Below are 13698 nucleotides of genomic sequence, written 5' to 3'. Positions count from 1 at the left end.
TTGATCACCTCACAGCAGAGATGGGAACAAGGAGGAGGTCGCCTGGGCTCTCAATGTGCTGCAGAATCGGGGCTTAAGTGTCTTCCACACCTGGCTGAAGTACATAATGACATCAGAGTAAAGTGTCATAGAGAAGGCATAAATTGGGTAGAACACTTTAGAGCCTTTCTCCCCCTTTGACAAGATGAACTCTATGTTGTAACTCCAAAAAATCTACAGAGATGCTTGCTAGAGAGGGTGCTTTAGACAAAGCAGAATAATCTGATCACATAAAACATCTTAGATTTATGTTTTTAAGTAGCCAAATAAAACAGAACATCAAGTCACAGAATACATATATTTACATTAATTCAAATGTCCAAAGCACAATACAGTAGGATCTATTTAACAGTTCATATAATTTGGGGATTTACATATACACAAGCATATGAACAAATATTAGTCAGCGAGAACAAAGGGTTAAGAAGTTACTCAGACATTTTGGTATCAACACCTACATATTTATGGCAACAAATGATGATAACTTTCAACTTTCAATAAGATCTTTTGTGCAAGGATAAGAAATGTACAGAATGGAAAGAAGACAGTCAAACAAACGTACCTTTATTGCAGTATTTATCTAACACCATTTGGGATGTGGCATTATCCAGCAAATTTTATCAGTGTAGTCTGTTTACTGCGGTCTCAAATGATGAAATCAGCTGAATTATTCCCAAATCTAAATTTACTTTGTGCTTTATAAGTGCCTTTTGGTTCTTCCTTCTACATCTTTTAAAAAATGAAATAGGACACTGATGCTTTTCTTTAAAATAACTTTGGTCCTAAGAAGTTAGTAAAGTCTCTTTTTAAGGAACACCAATACATGAAATTTAATTTTTCTTTCAAGAATCCTGAGCAAAAAGACAAGGTCACCTCCAGACCAGCTTCGAAATCATCAGTGGCGCGAAAGTCTAAGAGACTGTTATCTAGGACTTAAACTTTGGAAAACAACCCCATCTTTCTCTGGCAAATTGAGGAACCAAAGTGCACCTTACTACATTTCCTCGTAACAGTTAAAGAGGCCATTTGGTTGCATTTCAAAACACAAAACAACACCATTTCTGTCCTGCTGTTTATTTTGCAGACTGCACAGAAAGTTAAGTATGGAGTAATTAAATTACTACAGCATATGGAGACAGGCACAAAATTAAGTGGACGCCACAAAGGGTGTGTCTGAAAACACGGAATTGACCGAATCGGAGTCGGATTTCACCCTCGTGGACTTCAGGATGCCCTCGGCTATGACGGGTTCACTGGGAAAGAGCCTGACTTTCCCATTCTGCCCTGCAGCGGGATCCTTCAGGGGTTCCAAAAACACCACTCTTTTGGCGGCACCTGCCTTCCGTTCGTCAGCGGGGGTGTCGCTAGCAGGGCCGGGATTGAGAATAGACGCATGGGCATTGCTTTGGTTGAGAGTATTTTTTTGTCTCTTGGGTTTACACTTGCAGGGACACGGCGTCAGATAGAGGTACAAAAGTACCAAAACGATACTGGCCACGCAGGCTGCGAGGGTGGTGAAAGCTGTGTTAAATGCCTCATGGGCGTGGGATCTGTTTACGGTGAAATTGCTCACGTTGATTGTGACATCCACGGTCTCATTTAACAGGCGCTGCCTGTTCATGGCAATACAGGAATACACTCCAGCGTCCTCAAAACGAGGACTTTCTATAACCAGACTTCCATTGTGAAACACGTGAAAGTTTTCCAGCTCTTTATCGGGCTCCAGCAGTCTGTTATCCGGACTGACCCAAATGAAATCGGTATTTGCATTGCCAGTCTTGCTGTCACAGGGGACAATCAGCCTTTCCCCAACTTGAGCCTCATGAATAAAGCCAAGTGCACGGAAGGAGCCATTGATGATGCTGTCCGAGCAATTCATAAAGCTATCCTGGAGCAGAAGCACCTGATGGGAGTGCTTAGAGTCAGACCACAGGCGACAGGTATAATCGTTCTTAAAATCCATCACTGAGCTAAAGTGCCTGCGATACCAAAAGATCAGCAACGAATAAAGGGAACAGTCACAGACAAATGGGTTTCCATGAAGGTAGATGCCTCTCAGCTGTTTTCCTGGTACTAAATTAATATGGTGCATTGGCAGGGAGGGGATTCGGTTATAAGAAACATCTAGAAACATCAGTTCTGCCAGCTTGAACCTTCCAACATACAAATCCATGGGAAACTGGGTAAGAAAGTTTCCACTTAAGTAGAGTTTTTGCAACTGGGAGAGCCCTCCAAAAGCTGAAGGATCGAGATAGGAAATGTGATTGTTGTAAAGCAGGAGCACTTCCAGAACCTTCAACTCTTGGAACACTGCACTTTTCACCGTCTTCAGCTTATTGGAGGATAAGTCAAGACAATTCAAATTTGGAGTTGTGGAGAAACTGCCTGTGCCAATGCTGGTGATGTTGTTATGACGAATAATTAGGGTGTTCAGCTTAACAAATGATACTGGAATCCACTCAGCATCCAGAAGCCCGATCCTGTTATAGCTCAGATCCAGCCTCTTAATCAGTCTGAAAAGGTTCCCGGGCACCTTGGACAGGTTTTTGTTGGTGCAGCTCACGATGTCCGTGGCACAGATGCAGGCGGTGGGGCACACCCCGGAGGCGCCGCGGCTCACGGTCACCGTGATCACCAACAAACACAGCAGCTCCCTGCAGCCCGGTCTCACAACTCCAGGCAGGGTGGGCAGCGTGTGTAAACGTAAAGACATTATGGTCGCCTCCAAGTCTCCTCCTGGCGCCTTTCCACCAGCTCAGCCTCCCACCAGTCAACCTGGTAAACAATCAATATTTGAAAGGGGTGAGGGGGAAAGCAAAGTTAACTACCACCAGTTAACCCTTAGGAGTCCTATCTTGCTTTCTTTTCAATAACTTTTGGAATGCAGGTTGTGTGTCACGCTGGGGGAGCATATGATGGTTTTTTACTGTTAAATGCAATTTATTTTCCTGGGGTACTCCTGCTTACAGACATTTACGGTCACAATCTATCAACACAACCGTCTTAACACCAGAAATTAAGTTCTGTTTTTTGTGGGTTTTTTTGTTGTTGTTTTTTACGTGCAGCCTGCGTCGTTTTTTAAACTCACTGCAACAGACACAGAAATACACAAAACGCATCCTACAAACAAACGGAAATGCACAGGAAGCCACCCATCCAGAAACTCACAGAGCAGAAAAGCCTCACTGGCTCTGGCGATAGGCCGCCGACGGTGGTGTCTTCGGAAGGTCTGCGAGTCCGTCTGTCTCGGTCCGTCACTCCTGCATCTCCCGAGTTCCTTTCCCTCCTGCTCCCGGCGGGCGGCAACCTCTCGCTGGCGCTCAACTTTGGGGAGTTTCAAGCAGCCGCGGCGGCAGCGGCCACCCCGGGCGCAGGAAACGTCTCGGTCGGCTCCGGTGGGTTCTCCCGGGCTCTCTTCATTGCTCGGCTAAAGGTACCGCCTCGGCGCCCTGGCCGTTGCGTGTCCCCGCGCGGGGCGCCCCACTCCCGGAGCCGGGTCCGAGGGGCGGGGGCGCTGGCAGCGGGTTGGTCCCGGCCCCGCCTCCCCGGGCTCCGGAGCCAGCAGGACCCCGGCTTCCCGCGCGCCGCTGCCCGGGTTTTATCCCCGTGCGCGGGGTCGGCCGCGGGGCGGGGAGACGGCCCCGCCCCTGCGCGTCCTCCCTCCGGCTGGAAGCAGCTCCGAGGCTGCGGGCGGGAGCCGGCTGGGCGCACGGCGGGGGGCGCGCGGCGCGGGGAGGGGGCGGCGGCGCAGCCAATCGGAGCGGCGGCCGGCATCCCTCTCGCCCCCACCCCGCGGCCTCGCCGCCACCTCCCGCCTCGGGGGAGACGGACGCGGCGGAGCGGGGTGTGCGCCGGAAGCTCAGCCCTTCCCACCCGCTGTGTGCGCGTGTCCAGCCCCGAACGGGGTGGTGGGGCGGGGGGGTTCAGGGGGCACGCCCAGCCAGGGAAGCAGGGGTCTCTCCCTTGAAGACCCCACTTGTCGCGGCCGCCCGGGTCCACTGAGCTCCCTGACCTCTTGTGGCTTTCTTTGGGCCAGGGCCAAGGGGGCTTCCACAGGGCCAAGTGCGGCGGGTTTTAAAGGTTTTAGAAAATAAACACAGAAGTGGCCTTCCGTCTCCGCCCACGTTTGGGGGGGGGCGGTGTAGAGAAATGGGCACTTTCCCTCCGGTGCGACCAAGATCTCTGGTTGGGGGAAGGAACTGGGAAGACGCTGCGGGGACACGCCGCACCTCCCTGGGAAAGTTCTATCCCTTTCCTAACTCAGGAGGCGGCATCGAGGATGGTGCCCAATCCGAAAAGCAGCACAGGAAAGAAGGCTTGGGGCCGACCTTCCGGCTGCAATGCAAAGATAAGGGTATTAAGCTTGGGGGGAAAAAAAAAAATCCCGGAGCCAGACTTTTTTTTTTTTTTTTTTTTTTTTAGGGGGTTGGAGTGGGGTTGGGGGTGGAGGCAAATGTGTTCCTGCCGGATAGGGACTGATCCTAGAAGGGGTACCTGCGCGGGCGTTCTACATACCTCCGGTGAGACAGGCCCGCGCCGGACTCAAGCGTGCGTTGGTCTAGCAGGCTAGGAAAGGTACAACCCAGGGTGGACACCCCGCCTACGACCTCCCCCGAAAAAAGCCCAGGTGGACAAATACAAGGTGGAGGGCTTGGGGTTGATGAGCTTTTCGATTAAAAATCCGTTTTTGATTAATTCCAAGATCAGTTTTAACGATGGGATTTGAATGAGCCAGATGGCCCATTTGTCCATCATATCTGGATTTAAAAAAATAAATTACTGCCCTGACAAGAGATAACTAAGTAAAGCAGAAGGGATAGGGAGACTGAAAAGCAGACCAAATTGAGAACACAGAAGCAGGGCACATAACCTGTAATATTACTTAAAAAATAGAACTGATGTTACAACAACCAACTCCCCCATCCTACCCCACCCCCACAAATAAACTTGAACAACCTTGAATTTAGTGGGAGTTGGTCCCTACATTGTTCATGAATGGATTCATGTGCTAGCACAGATCTGTTAGGCCAGTGCCAAATTTAAATAGAACTGTGTGCATTGTTAATTTAGTCAGTCTGTTTGTGGAATCAATCTGGAATAGCACTGGTAAATCAATATTTTTTTTTCAGGTGAAAGCAGCTTGATTCAGGGTAGTTTCAGTTTCATGAAAAGTGGAATTTTATCCTAAGAAGAATGCAGCCTGCCATGCTCTAAGAAAGCTTCCTCACTGTGAGCTCCCAAGAGAGGCTGAGGCTGAAAGTTTCCAAAGTGAGGCCACACTTCCTGGGGTTCTCAAAAAGCCAGGGTCTCCAGGCCTTCATTTTTACAGTTAAAATGGTTAACACAGAGAAATGGAATTGAAATCACTCAGAGGAATGCTTTCTAACTGACTGACAAACAGGTTTTGGCAACGTTTTACTAAGGAACTAACATCCTGTTCAAAGGAAACCATGCAGGCAGGAGAAAGTCCTGTACGTCCTAGGAAAGTACTGTCAAAAGAAAAGGGACTCAAGCATGGATGCAGACTAAGTCCCTCTAGCTCTAGAGGCATCTTAGAAACGTGTACAAAGATTACACAACAGAAATAAACCAAATGCACTCAAAATCCACACACACTTATCTATTTGAAGGCCTGATTTTTGAGATTCTGCCCATTTGGCAATAGGAAAGGAGTTTTGAAAGGGGTGGGTTTACTTGGCTTTGAGAAGAAAAAGCTAAGCATCTACCTTAATTTTGGGTGTAAGGTGTGACCTTATGTTGTGGAGGGAACTTCCTCTACATCCTTTCACCTCTCCTGCCAGATCCTCTCTTTCCATTAGAAAGGAAGTTCCACAAGGGCAGAAATGTTATGCCTTGGACACTGCTCTATTCTTAGCTTCTAGAACTCTGCTTGACACTTGCTTGGCATTAAGTAAATTTTTGATAAATAAACTGAGGAATGGGGAACTTATTCTAGGCCTATTTGAGCTGAGTCTGCTGGTTGATACTCCACTCTCTATACTTCAAAAAGCTTGTCAGAAAGACAGAAGAGAAGAGAGGGAAAGAGGAGCCCTGCGAACATGACTTGAGTCCTAGATCCAGTGGTACCTGAAGGCCACTGCCCACTTTTACTTCTTTTTTTTTCTTATTTTGAGTTGCATTCATGTCCCTGTGACTGCAAGAGTCCTAGTGCGTGCAATGATGGTGATAATAAATATGTATTGGGCTATTATGATGTGCTAGATACTGAGCTCTGTGTTTTACATGAATTATTTCATTTACTGCTCGCCATAACCCGGCAACATTATGTAATCCTGTAATCCAGATGGTAAACAACTGTGTTCCAAACTATTTGAAAATGGAATGGGATGAAATTAGCTTGAGGCTCCATTTGAAGGATTTAGATTAAACTGAGAAGAGATGTTTCTGACGGGGTGGCTCCAGGCTGGAATGGTTGCCAAGACAGATGGTTGAGTTGCCTTCTCAGGAGTTTAAAATAGGACAGATAGCTATTCTTCTGGTCTTTTCCACACGGCACAATCTTGGTATTTTTGACCATTCAATGACTCCAGTGGATAGTAGCAAGTGGATTGATTCTGAATTGAGTGTGCTGAGGCAGGGGTGAACGTGTGAGAGTGTCTGGCTGGGTCTGCAAGTAACTCCCACTTGGGGGCAGGGATTTAGGTAGATGAAATCTCAGGGCTTTCTCCTGTTGTAATCAAAGACTTAAGGCCTCAGAGATATGAAACAAGAAATGGTTATAGCACTAGTTTATGATTCAGAGGCCTTTTTACTAAGAATAAACACTTAAATGGCACTTTATATCCTGGGAAGGGCTTGCCCATTCTGTGTCTCCTTAGACTCTAGCACCCATCCTGTGAGCAGGTGTAGTTGGGACACCAGCAGAGAGCTAACATGGCCTCCTTTTTTCACCTGGGGACACATCCGGTGTTCATCAGGAACCGCCCCCTGGGGTCTCCAGCTCTGCGGGCACCTGACAGTTGCACCCAGGAGCTTTCTGCCGAGGCCTCCTCCCTTTGGGGGCAGGACTGTGCAGACGGTTTTTACAGTGTGGCTGGAGCCTCTGCCCACCAGCTCTGGAAGTGTACTCCGCTCCTCTAACAGTCTGTTTTTCTTTTGGCCTCATCCAGTTGGTTTTTGTAAATTGACCAGGACTGGTAGGAGAACCTGATTTCTCACCCAGTACTATGTCACTGGCTGTATGGAGGTTCAGGCTCCAGCCCCGTGCTCTCTGAACTCCAGGGGGCGTGGGTCAACTGGTGGCTTGGTTCTCTGGAAGCTTCCTTGGCTGGAAATGCAGGCTAGTCAGTTACCCCCATGCCCTCTCCAGGGAGAGCCCAGAATGGGGGGCAACTCTTTGAGCAATTCTCACTCACTCATCTGTTCTATCTCCTGTCTTCAAGGACATAGCCTGCATAGGTTGTTTCTTTTCCTTTCTTTCTTTTTTTAGTTTAGTTGAGATGAAATTCACATAAACAAAACTCACCTTTTTTCACCTTTGAAGATCATCTGAAAGAGTATATAGTTATTTCATAACGGTAGGTTTATAGAATTGTCTTCTCTTTCCTCATCTGCATTTTCTATTTTTTTTTACAATGTTTTTGTGATAAGAAAAAGCACAATGAGTACTTGCAGTTGTTTAAAGTTACCTGTGGCTAAGTCATGTGCATCAATGTTTCTGCTTTATTGTGAGTCCTATTTAATATTCAGGGACTCTAGTTTCAGCGAACAAAACCGTCCTCTGATTTCTCAAATAGGAAGTGACTCTAATTTCCCCTGATTTGTTCTGTGTTAGTACTACAATCCTTTATTTGGCAAATATTTACTGAACATCTACTATGTGCCAGACACTATTCTTTAGTCTGAAAGTTAGAGCCATACATAAAGGCTGCCATAGCCATGCAAGCCAAACTAGAATGAGAGGCGTACTAGTCACTCATGTATTTCTTGTTGACTGATTGTCCACACCCCCAGATTTGAGGCTCAACAACCTTGGTTGGGGTCAACTCCCAAGAGCTGTGAATCCTTCACTCTCAGTGCATTCTTAGACCAGCCTTTGTGAAGGTGGCAGGAACCTCTGCCCCACACCTCCACGTGTCCATGTGTTTTTCTGTGAGAAAGAAAAACAAAAAGAACAACTAAAGCCCCTTTTTCTTAATCCTAAAAGTATGACGTGCTCATTGTAGAAAAAATAGAAATACAGAAAAGATGTAAAGAATCAGAGAATGCCATTCATAGTCTTACTGGTAAATTACAGTTCTGCTCAAAGAATAAATCCATTGTAGTGAGGAAGCTGAGATGTTGCAAAAGGATGGTTTGTCATAATTATGTAAATAGAAAAGAAATAAACAGTCTTTGTTTTTGTTTTTTTTAATGCTCTGAAATTCTCAGCCTTAGGAATGAAGTAAGCAGATGAAAATTTGCTTTGTAAAATTCAGTGTGTTAAAGCCATGCTCCTGGCATTATGGTTACCTCTTGCAATTTTGATCATAAATGGTAGGTGCTCTAATTTCCGTTTTGCTCATTATTAGCCTGAAGGGAATCATCTAATTGAATTCCTAAATGCTATTACATCCCTCAAAACTGGGGCTAATTTTATCTCTGATAAATATGGGTAATGTTTAACAAACCCAATTTGGAGAATTATATGAAGTGTTCAGACTCCTGTTTTATGTTCTTTAAAAAATATGATTTCCTGTAGCAGTAATTAATTGGTCACTTTTCATAAAGGTAATATCTGAGTATTCAAAGAAATACCTGATTTGGAGCAATAAGTATTTGCTAGACAAAATTAACACAAAATAAAGTAAAATGGAATTGAGAGAAAAAAATAATAAACTCTCTCTTTCAGACAGCCGGCACTATTGCAAATACTCATTCAATTATTTTCAGCAAATACAGGCTCTCTGTGGTGGATGCTCCATGCATAATTTGCTCTGGAACTCTGACCTCTCAGTTTGTGATAGTGAAAAGCAATATTACATTCATATGGGGGAGTGGACCTCTGGAAAGATCCAGGGGCAAGTCCAGAAGGACCTCTGGAAAGATCCAAGAAAGTGGGCTTGATAACAAGACCCAACATTTATTGCATTTTTACTACAATACACCAGACTTCTCATTTAATTCTTACGAGGGCCCTAAGAGATGGTCATTAACATCCCCATTGTCGAATAAGGGCAATGGGACTGAGTTGGTTTATGTAACTTGTCCAAGATTAGTGGTCGAACCAGATCTCTCACCCTGCTGTCTCACTCTGATCTCATGCTCTACCATTATCTCTAATGCTTCCCATTAGGGAGCAGAGGGGTCAGCCCTAATTTAAATTCCATTCAGCAGATATTGTTAGTCCTGGCCACACTCCCAGAGCCATCATATGGTTGTTCTCCTCTAGGAATTTGTAGTGTTATTCGAAATAATTGTAGGATATAAGAGTATATAATTCAATTTCAAATTGGGCATAGTAAAGAGCCAGAATATTTGCAACAGAATAGGTATTTTAGGCATTGAAAATTCCAATACAAGCAGATTTTTAGATCTTCCTCATTTCTTGTTGACCAAATAGCTGACTCAACAAAGAGAATTGTAGCAAATAAAAGTATAACTTGGGAGAATCCACTTGAATGGTCAGGGATGACAATTATCTCTTAGAATTAAGCGACAATAATATGGCTTCTTTTATCCGTAACATTCATAATAGAGAATCATAAGCAAGGAAAGTAGTTTCTCTCTTTTGGCACAGTTAAAAGTCGAAACATCCTTGGGGCGCCTGGGTGGCTCAGTTGGTTGAGCGACTGCCTTTGGCTCAGGTCATGATCCTGGAGTTCCAGGATTGAGTCCCGCATCGGGTTCCCTGCTCAGCAGGGAGTCTGCTTCTCCCTCTGACCCTCTCCCCTCTCATGTGCTCTCATTCTCTCTCTCAAATAAATAAATAAAATCTTAAAAAAAAAAAAAAAGAGTCGAAACATCCTCTAATCATATGCCAAATGGCAATGTGTTAAAGAAAAAAAAAAGGTGATGTGGTAAAATAGAGCACTGAATAACGAAACAACTTTCTGGGTTGTGGTGGAAGAATTTCCATTTATTAACTGTATAATCTTGGGTAAGTGACCTGGTCTTTCAGGCTCAACCTCCTCATGTGTAAAATGGGAATACCGTGCGAGCATATGCACCGTTTGATTTCACAAGGTTGCCAGAGATGAGCTGAGACCTGGAAAGTTGCTGCGGGAATGATAAAGCTGGAAACGGGTATCACACGGTGTCCCAACCCTATGTTACTCATCCTTGCTGTCCTTGCGCCGTGGACGTGATCTGACACAGCACCGATGTTGAACAAATGTCCGTCGCACCTAAGGGAACTGAAGCCAGGTTTATGTACAAAATAAACAGGGCTGGAGAGGTGCTTCGCCACAGTCGTGTAATTATGTGGCTCCCCTGGGCCTGGCTGTACCAGAGTACAGCGGCTCCTCCAAATGAGGACCTGCTGTTGGCTCAGCCCCGCCTTACTCTCCCAGGTACTCCGCTGCAGAGTCAGAGGGGCTGCCAGTCTGCAGGCCTGGGCTTCTCAAAGCCCCTTGGGACTCGAAGCTGGCGTGTTGTGGGGGAACATCCTGGGCGGAGACCTTTAGCTAGGAGCCATGATTGGCAACACCACGGCACGCTGGAGACCACTCAAAGGAGTTTTGAACTACAGGGAGAAAGCAAACCAAAACAAAACAATGCTAACAATCACTCTCTCCAGAGAGCAGTTTTGACATGTTGTGACTTGCATTGTGAGAGAAAGACGTGGGCGGAAACCAGGGAAGGTGTCTTGGAAGCTGCTCTGTAGAAGAGGTCAGGGGCAAGTCTGAACAAGCTGCTGAAGGATGAGGCTGCTCGTTGACGTTTTCTCCTTTATGGAAACAGCAGGATGATGGAAAACATGCTGTTGTGGCTGCTGTCCACATTTATCTAGAAGTAGAAATTTTTCATTTACTCAATTATAGTTATTGAAACAGTTGGACATCTAAAATTCCTCTCTTCCGAATCCACTTTGCCAGGAAGGCCCTGAGGACCTTACCTCCATTTGCACAAGCAGAATCTGCATTTACCCATTAAGTATCAACATATGTTTGTTTGTTTGTTTGTTTGTTTGTTTGGTATGTCTGGGGGGAAGCTGGATGGTGGACTCTCCAGAGAGGGCCACCTTCATAACATCCACATAGCCCACCTTGACAAGTTCAGAAACTTGATATTTTTGATGGGCCAGAGTTAATTGTGAAGAATGTGAATGATTTATAATGTCCAACAAAAGGATACCTACCTGCGAATTTAAAGTAAAAGTCAAGTGGATCAGAACTTGATATGGGCCTTATCATAGTCTCTGCCTGCAAGAAAGCTTTGGGAAGCCAAGTTTATATTCATAGGTATGTTTGGTGAGTGTGAAATGATGGAGAAGATGAATGTAATGTTTAGTGGGATCAAACTATTATAGCATGATAAATCCATTGCCGCAAAAGAGGTACGTCTGCCAATGAGACCACATATTCAGATTGGCTGCATATGGCACCATCATCCCTGGGCAGAAGGTGCCAAGCAGCTAATCAGTGAACTTTTAAGTTACACAAGAAAAACGATGACATCATGATTCTGCCCCAAGAAGAAAATTACTCTTTTTATTAAAGGCAATCTCTCCCTCTTTTTTTCATCACTACAATAACAGAGTACATTACACAAAGGCAGAACAACATCATAAATAAGGCTGAATAGTGGTCATACAGAAGAGAGGCGGATGAACAAGGAACCCAACTCTTAGCAGAAGGAGATATCAGAGGGGCATCTGGGTGGTGCAGTCAGTTAAGCCTTCGACTCTTGGTTTCGGCTCAGGTTGTGATCTCAGGGTCATGAGATCAAGCCTGGCATCAGGCTCTGTGCTCAGCGTGGAGTCTGCCTAAGACCTCTCTGCCCCTGCCCTCCTGCACTCTCTCTCTCTCTATCTCTCAAATAAATACATCTTTTAAAAAAGAATTTTAAAAAAAGGAAGGAAGAAGGAAGGAAGGAAGGAGGGAGAGAGGGAGGAAGGGATATCAGAAAGCAGTGGAGCTACCTGGAAAGAAAAGCCAGTCTCCAGAACTAAGTCCTGAGAAGCAGCCATTTTGCAGAACCTCAATAAAACGTCATGATAAATATGTACCTTAAAAGTAAAATGAATAATTACATAAACAGAACTTGAGTTCTCTCCAGCCATTCTAATGAAAAAATAACAAGTTCCTGTAAGGGCAGTCACGAGACAAGAATCGTGGAGCATGCACAGAAAATTAGCCAAATAAGGGCAATGTCACCCAAATCAAGGAACAGAACACCTACCAACACTCTAAAGTTCCCATGTTCCCTTCTAGGCCCTAACCTCCCAGTGGTAACCACTCTCTTGACTTCCACCAATATGGATTAGTTCTGCTTATTTTTATACTTTTTAGAAATGAAATATATACTCTTTGTGTCTGGCTCTGATTGCTCAACTTGCATTTGAGAGATTCATCCTTATTTTTACGTGTCATCCTAGATCATTTTCATAGCTATATAGTATTCCACTGTGTGATTCTATCACCATTTACTGAATTATTGATGGACATCTGAATAATTTTCAATTTTTTCTATTTCAAGTACTGTTGCCATGAATATTCTAATACATGTCTTTTGATAAACACAATGTACCCATTTCTATTGGGTAGATACCTCAAAATGTACTTGCTTGGTCACAGGTAATGCACATACTCAACCTGAGTCGTTAACTGCCAGTTTTCCAAAGTGGATGTACAAATTTATTCTCCCACGGGTATGGGAGAATTCCTATTCCTCCACATTCTCATCAGCACTCTTTACTTTCCATCTTTTTCCTCTTGACCATTTAGGGGGGTAGTTAGTGGCGTTCCACTGAGCTTTTAATTTGCATTTAGGTGAGGACTAATGAACTTGGGCAATTTTTTATAGGGTTATCATCCATTTACATATCCTCCTTTATGAGTCTTTGGCTCATTCTGCTATTGAGCTATCTTTTTCTTATTGATTCTTTATATATTCTGGATTTGTGGGGTTTTTTATCAAATATATTAGGTAAGTGTACATAAATATATATATTTAATATTTTATGCCACCCTGTGGGTTGCCATTTTGTTCACCTTGGTGAACAGAAGTTCTTAGTTTTAATATAGCCAAGATTATCACATTTTTTCTTTTATGTTTCTTCTTTTGTATTTCCTATTTAGGAAAGCATTGCCTACTCCAAGATCAGAAAGATGTTTTCCTCCAAAAGCTTTATGGTTTTACTTTACAGTTTATTTCTCTCATCCATCTTGCTATGATCTGAGTTTGTAGTCCCCCAAAATTCCTATGTTGAAATCTTAACACCTAAGGTGATGGAATTAGGAGATGGGGCATTTGGGACATGATTAGTTCATCAGGGCAGAGCCCTCAGAATGGCATGAGGATACAGAGACATCTCTCATCACCTTGAGCCATGGGAAGACAGCAAAAAGATGCTATCTATGAATGAGAAAGCAGACCCTCACCAGTCACCAAAGTTCATTGTATTTTTGTTTTAGCAACCCAAACAGACTGAGAGACACCTGGAGTTGATTCTTGTGTATAATGTGAAGTAGAAGTCAATATACATTTTTTCCCCGT

General features: G+C 44.4%; 1 protein-coding gene and 1 long non-coding RNA gene across 3 annotated transcripts in view; one reads left to right on the top strand and one right to left on the bottom strand.

Moving 5' to 3' along the window:
- Positions 1 to 333: 333 nt before the first annotated feature.
- On the bottom strand, positions 334 to 3346 carry AMIGO2 (adhesion molecule with Ig like domain 2). Its single transcript, XM_045873566.3, has 2 exons — positions 3208 to 3346; positions 334 to 2814 (listed from the first exon to the last, which is right to left on the bottom strand). The coding sequence occupies exon 2, from the start codon at positions 2750 to 2752 to the stop codon at positions 1187 to 1189; it is 1566 nt and encodes a 521-aa protein (XP_045729522.1). The 5' UTR covers positions 2753 to 2814; positions 3208 to 3346; the 3' UTR covers positions 334 to 1186.
- Positions 3296 to 13698, top strand: part of LOC135364437 (uncharacterized) — a 59655-nt gene continuing 49252 nt past the window's right edge. The window contains exon 1 of one of the 2 annotated variants that reach the window (XR_010411538.1): positions 3296 to 3434. This is a non-coding gene — a long non-coding RNA (uncharacterized LOC135364437). Of the gene's footprint in view, positions 3473 to 13698 lie in introns of both variants that reach the window. The other variant, XR_010411537.1, reaches the window with a different exon arrangement.

This window comes from Mirounga angustirostris, unplaced genomic scaffold (assembly GCF_029215605.1).
Source record: "Mirounga angustirostris isolate CCGP_5_RB_7025 unplaced genomic scaffold, mMirAng1.0.hap1 SCAF_5, whole genome shotgun sequence".
In the NCBI taxonomy this organism is placed as follows: Eukaryota; Metazoa; Chordata; class Mammalia; order Carnivora; family Phocidae; genus Mirounga; species Mirounga angustirostris.
The sequence above is the reverse complement of the archived record's forward strand: the minus strand, read 5'-3'. Positions and strand labels throughout refer to the sequence as shown.